General features: G+C 52.7%; 1 protein-coding gene across 2 annotated transcripts; it reads right to left on the reverse strand.

The window, feature by feature from the left end:
• Positions 1-476: 476 nt before the first annotated feature.
• On the reverse strand, positions 477-7,393 carry LOC118659620 (interferon alpha-inducible protein 27-like protein 1). 2 transcript variants are annotated; one of them, XM_036315858.1, is made up of 6 exons: positions 7,269-7,393; positions 6,710-6,819; positions 5,747-5,896; positions 2,324-2,353; positions 1,161-1,322; positions 477-628 (listed from the first exon to the last, which is right to left on the reverse strand). In XM_036315858.1, exons 2-6 carry the CDS (start codon positions 6,780-6,782, stop codon positions 498-500), a joined length of 546 nt encoding a protein of 181 aa, XP_036171751.1. In that variant the 5' UTR covers positions 6,783-6,819; positions 7,269-7,393; the 3' UTR covers positions 477-497. The 2 variants fall into 2 exon arrangements, with proteins under 2 accessions (XP_036171751.1, XP_036171760.1); XM_036315867.1 differs by having other exon boundaries at positions 6,710-6,816; positions 7,269-7,387.
• Between the last annotated feature and the right edge of the window lie 59 nt (positions 7,394-7,452).

Below are 7,452 nucleotides of genomic sequence, written 5' to 3' on the forward strand. Positions count from 1 at the left end.
TGGGTTAGAGTGAGCCCATGCCTGCGCCTGCACTGGACCCATGGGAGGGGCTGCACAGGACCACGGTCAGAAGGATGGAAGTAGAGACCGGGCACTCAGAAACAAACTGATCAAGGTCCGGAGAGGTCATGTGATGGGCTTGGGGTCATGCAAGCCAGTCCCAGGGCCAGGACCTGCTGCGCAATACAGTAGCCACCAGGCCTCCGGCAGCAACTCCGCCCCATTGGCAACGGCAGATGCTGACATCGTCTTGGCCATTAAGGAGGCTCTGGCTGAGATCTTCGAAGACACTTGGTCCATGTCCCCATCTGAAGAGCAGCAAACTGAGGCTCAGAGGGGAGACCTGAGCTGCTCAGGCTCACAAGTGAGTGACAGTACTGACCTGGCTTCCAGTGGCGGAGGTATCGTGCTCATTCCTACAGAGTTCCCGCTAGCTCGCCCCACCCTGTCCACGAAATGCAGCACGGGCACCAGGCGAAGGTCACAGCATCTCCTCTTTATTTCCCATCCTTATCTGAACCATTCTCGGAGGAAGAGGGTTTATTTGTTTTAGACCCCAGCCAGCCCCCAATAGATGACCCAGTCAAGCCCAGGAGGATATTGGATGACACGGAGAGTCCAGCTGCCCCTGGGGAAGAAGAGAGGGTGAAACCACAGGGGCACAGGGTGCCCTAGCAGCCAGGGAGGGTGGTCAGAGATCCCACGGAACCTCGGGTGGCCAGAGGCCCCAGCATCCCACTCCTGCTCCCTCCTCTACTTCCTAAAACCTTAGGATGTCTGCTCTGGGGAGCGGCTGCCCAAAGAGGAGGCATGAACTCTGGTGGTGAGTCCATCAGTGACAGACAGGGCAGACCTTGTGAGAAACAACAGGCACCGCACCTTCTAGTCGAGGCTGGAGTCTAGAAGTTGGTGGGGGGGGAGGGGAGACCTGCCCAGGTTTTGTAGGGTTGGGTGGGAATGCATATCTGCTGGGTTGTACCCCTGGACCCACCCACCCCAAACCAAAAGAGGGGACAGCAGAGGGGAGACAAAGGACCAGGGACTGAGGACCAGGTGACTAGAGGGAGAGGACAGGCCCTCCCTCAGGCTTAGGCCTGGGCTGAATCCCATCCTGGCCCCGATCCTCCCCTTCATTCCTCACTCTTGCTCAGGACACCTACCTGCTGACTGTAGAGTGGCCACCAGGCCACCGGCAGCAACTCCGCCCCCATTGGCAATGGCAGCTGCTGACATCATCTTGGCAGCTATGGAGGAGGCAGCGATGCCTGCGCTGGTGAAGCCCATGGCTCCCAGCACCACGGGCGCAGCACCCACGAGCAGCACTGCGGGAAGAAGCGTTTGAGGTTGGCCCCATGGGACAGGCTCCTTCAGGTCTCCCTGTCATCTTCCTGGGGCGTGACCTTGGGGTCTGCTCTGCTCTTGTGAGAGTCACAGAGCAGGGACAGGCACTAAACACGAGGGAAGGCCGTAGGTGTGACACAGCTAGTGGACTGGATCCCAGGACTCTTCAGGCTTCTGTTTCGCTGACACCTGGGAGGCTCACAGCCCTCCTGGGCCCGAGTTGCCCTTGTGGAAACTAAATTAAGTCAAAATAAGCAGTGGCCTTCAAGCTTCCCCTTTGGTAGGAAAAAGTGTTCCCCCCTGCCTCCCCCAGCACAGGGTCAGCAGATGACATCAGAGCTGCTCTTCTGAAGAGGTGATGGGGTGGGGGCTCCTGCCCTCTGCCCCTCAGTGCCCTGCAGTGTGTGTGGGGTGCCCCCCCACCCCGTCTTATAGCTTCAGAGCAGTGCAGTCACAGAACATTCAACAATGAACATGTTCTGTATCTGCTCCGTCCAGTACTGTAGCCACATGGCTATTGAGCATCGAGGTGTGGCTAGTGTGACAAACGTTTTTATTTTCTTTAATTCTGGCCACTGTATTGGAGGACACTGCTCTACAGCATAGCTAACCCCTGGGCTCATTGGAGGAGCTACCAGGGTGTCCAAAGCAGCTCCTGGGAACCAGACACAGCTCTGCTTCCACATTCCCGACAGCCCTACCTTCTGGGAGGAAGCCTGGGCTCAGACAGATGGAATGGTTCGCCCAGGACCACAGGTTTACACCTGGGAGAAGCTGAGCTGGGACTTGGGTGTGTTCATGGCTTCCCTTTGGTTCCTGCATTCTAAGGTTCACCTCTGGTACTCCACCTCTGTCCCCTGCCCACTCACCCTTGCCCACCCACACCATGGGGCTCCAGGGCATCCTGGGCTGGGTCACGGGAGGTGGCTCCCAGAGGCCCAGGGCCTGATGGGGTCTTGACCTCCTTCTCAGACAGACTCACCTCCTCCAGCCACGGCTCCACCAACCATGCCTGGAAACAAAAACAATGCACGTGAGTGCAGCACGCTGGCCTCCCCCTGCCCTTCCCGCTGCCACCCACAGTGGGAAGGGGGCTCTGGAGCCGGGATCAGAGGAGAGAGCAGCCCCTGCCTGTGCTCCCACAGGTCGGAGTTACTGAGCATGCGGAGTGGGGAGGATGCCCAGAGCTCTGAGGGGCTCCAGACCAGGAAGGGCAACACCTTGAAAAGACTCCACCCGCTTTTGGGAGGGACACAATATAACCTCCATCGCTGTCCCTCATTCATCCCATGTCTTCCGTGCCCTCCTCACCCATGTAGATTCCACACGTACCCACCACACGTGCCCCTTGCAGACCCTTAACTCTCTCCCCTCCTCTTCCTCTCTTGGGCTGCACTCCACCAAGTTTCCTGTTCTCTTCACTCGCCCCACTCTGAGAACACCCAGAATTTACAACTTCTCCCCAATCTTCAAACCTGTAGATTGCCTGGTTCCCTACTTCCTATTTAACTCATTAAACGAAGGCAGCCAGAAGAGAGCTTCCGTAGACTCCCTTCCTTCACCAAGTCTGCCCCTCATTCCTCTTGCTGTCCTGCTTCTGTGCTGAGCTGAGCAGCTCAGGCTCCTGGCCACCTGGGCTCTGGGCCCTGCTCTCTCCAATTCTAGGACGTGCTCCTTCAGTGTTCTCCCGTGCTCCTGCATCATCAACGTCTCCCTCTGTCCAGGACCATTCCCAAGAGATCCAACCAGGCTCTACCACCCGCCACCTGAGAAACAAAGGCATCCTCTCCCTCTGGACCACATCTTCTAGTTGCCACCTGACCTTGATGCACTCCTTATAGCAAAGCTGCTTGAAATCATGTTCGACATTGAGAGGGAGGCAGTTGCACAGTGTTGGCACCTGGACATAAGGCCATGTGAGGATGGAGACAAACTGGGGTGATGCATCCAGGATGTCTGGCAGCCTCCAGAAGCGAGAAGAGGCATGGGACAGGTCCTCCCCTCGAGCCTTCAGAAGAAGCATGACCCTGTGGACACCCTGATTGGGGACTTCCAGCCTCCAGGACTGTGGGAGAGTCCATTTCTGTTGTTTTAAGCCACTTGGTGTGTTTATGATGGGCTAGGAGCATTTCCTCACCTGGCCTTCAGGAACCATCCTCACTTCTCTTCCTACCATACCTGCCTCCCCTTCCTTCCTCTCCCCTCTTCTCTCCCTGATCTCTGACAGTGGCATGTCCAGGGCTCAGTCCTGAGACCTCTTCTCTGCTTTGGCTCCAGCCCTTGGGTGCCTCACCCAGCCCATGCCTTTCAAGACCACCTGCATTCTGATGGCATACAAATTGATATGTCCAGCCCAGACCTACTCCCAGAGCCCTCATGGTTGGGCCCCTTATATAAGAGGCCCCAGAGAGCCCCTTCATTCCTTTCTCCATGTGAAGTTACAGCAAAATCTGGTTGTCTAGGAAGTGGGGTCTCCCCAGACGCTCATCTGCCGGTGCCTTGATCTTGGGCGTCCCACCCTCTAGAACTGTGAGAACTAAGTTTGTGTTGTTTATGAGCCAGCAGTCTGGGGCATTTTGTTATAGCAGCCCTAAGTCACTATGACAGCACACAACGAACAGAGTGGAAAAGCAATCTACAGAATGGGAGGAAATATTCCCAAATCATATATCTGATAAGGAGTTCATATTCAGAATATATAATGAATTCCTATGAAAACAAAATACACAAATAACCCAATTTAAAAAAATGGGCAAAGAGTCCAGCTGGGTGGCTCAGCTGGTTGAGTGTACTCCTGTACACCATCCTGCGGATTCAATTCCAGGTCAGGACATGTACTTAGATTTTGGGTTCGACCTCCAGTTTGGGCATGTATGGGAGGCCTATAGGGAGTGGCTATAGGGTTAAGCCTCAGATTGATCTATGGCAGAGCCACAAACAAGTCCCAGCTTAGAGGGTACAGCTCTCCTAGCATATTTAAGCCTCACCTTATAGCGCTCCCTAGATCCTTCCAAGGTAGCTAATGGGCTGGGGGAGATGCAGCAAGTGCTGCCAAAACAAGTGAAACTCACAAGAACATTGTAACTATGTTGACCACTACCTTGTTTATCTCTGACTATAAAATAAAGCCTCAGCTTGCCGGCTGGATCTTTTCTGTGTCCCCATCCAGGCATGGGAGATCCGACAAGCACCAGCTATATTCTCTTTGTCTGTCTTCTTTAATCCTTCACCACCACTTTTCAGGTTCACCCTTGGCCATGCTGGCACTGCACAGAGGCCGCCAATCAATATTTCCCTCACCTATGGAAAACAGTATGGAGGCTCCTCAAACAACTAAAATAGAGTTCCATATGATCCAGCAGTCCCACTTCTGGGTATTAGCCTAAGGACCTGAAAACAGGGTCTAGAATAGATACCTGCACCCCATGTTCATAGCAGCGTTATTTACAATATCCACAAGGTAAAAGCAATCCAAATATCCAAAGGTTGATGAATGGATAAACAAAATGTGGTATCTACATACCATGGAATATTTATATTGTTCAGTCTTAGAAAAGAAGGAAATTCTGACACATGGATGAACCTTGGGACATTATGCTAAGGGAAATAAATGAATCACAAAAAGACAAATACTGTGTGATTCCACTGTGGACAAATAAAAGGGGTTCTATGGCAAGTAACCTCACAGGGTGATCTGAACATACATTCCTAACTGGGCAGGTCATGGTGGATAGTCGCATCCCAGGCCTATAACTTCTTTAGTGAAAGGTTTTATGCCAGTCCTGTCCAGTGTTGTGGTGCATCTAGGTTAAAACACCTTTGAAATACCAGAATACCCCTGGAAGGGGTTTTAATCCATAAGAGAGCACATGATCCTGTTAACTTTCCTGTAATCCAATCCCCGTCCGGCTTTCTTCAATCTTCCTTTTGTCCCCTACTTAATTTCAAATGCACAAAAGAACCTGAAAAACTGTTACACGCAGGGAGGAGCACAGAGGAGAAATGAAACTTACCCAGGCCTTGGTGTGGTGGGACCAATAGGTCCACCGGCAGTGGACTTTAACCAGCAAAGAGCCAGGCCTGAGCATGTACCAGGCTGATTAGAAGCTGGGCAGCAGACTTTTGTGACGAGCCAATGACAAAATCCTACCCCTGCACTTAGAAACAAACTGACCAAGGTTTACAGAGGGCATGTATCTGGCCTGGGGTCAAGCAACAAGTCAGTCACAGAGCCAGGACCTGCAGTGCAGTCCCCCTGACTTCAGAGTATCACTGGCTTCATTGCCCACATACACTGTGTCCCTTTTCTGGCGATCTGGGTGTAGTAGAGCTTCCCACCAGGGACATGGGCCTCAATGCTGACAGCTGAGGTGGGGTGAGGCCTCAGTGCCCAGGGACCAGTTACCTGCAGTGGAGAAATTCCTTTTTTTGTTTTTGGGATGGTCTGTGGAATCAGTTCTGGGCCACATTGGGGGTCCTGATGGGGGTCCCTTTGGTGGCCGCCCAGGAGTAGAACCAGCAGAGGATGGCTGGGAGGGGTCTTCCTCTTCCTCCTCTGGAAAAGAAGCAGAAAAAGAGCAAACTGAAGGCGGCAGATGTGGGACCAAAGGCTGCTGCCCCAGGCCCCTGAGGAGGGCATGAGGCCCAGACACCCCACACAGCACCCTCCGCCATTTCCCAACAACTCCAATGTGGGGAGGGGTTCTCTGTGGCAGCTGTGCTGACAGGTGATGGGAATGCTTGGAGATGAGCCCAAGGAGGAGCCAGAGTGAAGCATCCATCTTATATAAAAACTGCTGTGTGAAATTTTAACCCTGCATTTTGGCTTCTGTAAATGCTTGCTGGCTTAAATAATAGGGAAAATAAGACTACTCCCATTTCAGAGAGGCCATCAAACCTTCCCCAGACGAAGTTATCAGTGCTGGCACCAGGCCAAGCCTTTGGCTGAGGTCTCAAAGCCCCAGCATGTAGGGGCTCTTTAAGAACTTGCAAAGGGAACTGGAAAACCCCATTTGGTAGACAAAGAGAGTAAAAGGGTATAAATATAGGAAACTTTCTGTGTGTCTTCGCCCAGAATTTGAGAGACATTTTCCTCTGGGCCTACGCATAATAATAATAATAATAATAATAATAATAATAATAATAATAAATGTAACTCCATCTCTCTAAGCATTGCTTGGTTCTTCTCTGGTTTCCTGTAACAAGAGGGAGACCTGGCCACCAACTGAGAGCTGGCAGGTCTCTCACTTCACAGAGGGGCAGGCTGGGGCCCAGGAGGGAAGAGACTTGCTCACACCCCTTCTGCTCTGGGCCATGCACCCCAAGCCCTGGGTCACCTCACCCTCCAGAGCCTCCCCAGGGCACTCACCATCCCACTGAGACTCCTGCAGGAGGGCGTCAGCCACAAACGCTTCTCCGTTCTCTATGGCTTTATCTGACATCTTGGTTGCAGTGTGGGAACACAAGGTGCACAGCCTTCTGTCGCACAGAAACAGAGTGTGAGACCCCAAGTGCTGTGCCTGACTTGTAATGGACTGGGGTGTGGATGTGGGCACCTCTCTATTGCCCTGAGCCCTGCCCTCTGTTCTATAGCAGTCTATGGGCCACTTCCAGCACATCCCTCAAATCTGCACAGACCCCAGCTTTTTAAGTTAATGACTTTGCCTGGCTCCCTGATCGCCAGGGTTCTATTCATCATTGTCCACTAACCACTGCCCCTACCCAGTCTAATTCTTAGGGCTTGAGAGTAACCTGGATTGGAACAAGACTGGTTGTTTCCAAAGTCTCAGGGTAAATGTGGGCTCAAACCCCTTCCCAGCACAGTCACCTCTGAGCACAGTCACCTCTGAGCACAGCCACAGCAGCCCTGGATGGCAGCAAAGAGCCTGTTGCTCCCTCCCCTTCCCCACTTCCCAGACCCTGCCTACCGTAGGAAGTAATTGCCTGAGAAGGCAGAGCAGAGGTGGAAGTCCTGTGTGTACTGAGGCTTTTGAGGACTCTCACAGGCTAAATATAATCACCTTCCTGGATGATTTAAAACCTCGCGAGACAAATGAACCAGATGACTCATTCTCATTCTAGGCTTAGAGCCAGGGAGACGTCACCTTTGCC

The sequence above is a fragment of the Myotis myotis genome, unplaced genomic scaffold (assembly GCF_014108235.1).
Source record: "Myotis myotis isolate mMyoMyo1 unplaced genomic scaffold, mMyoMyo1.p scaffold_m19_p_1, whole genome shotgun sequence".
Taxonomy (NCBI): Eukaryota; Metazoa; Chordata; class Mammalia; order Chiroptera; family Vespertilionidae; genus Myotis; species Myotis myotis.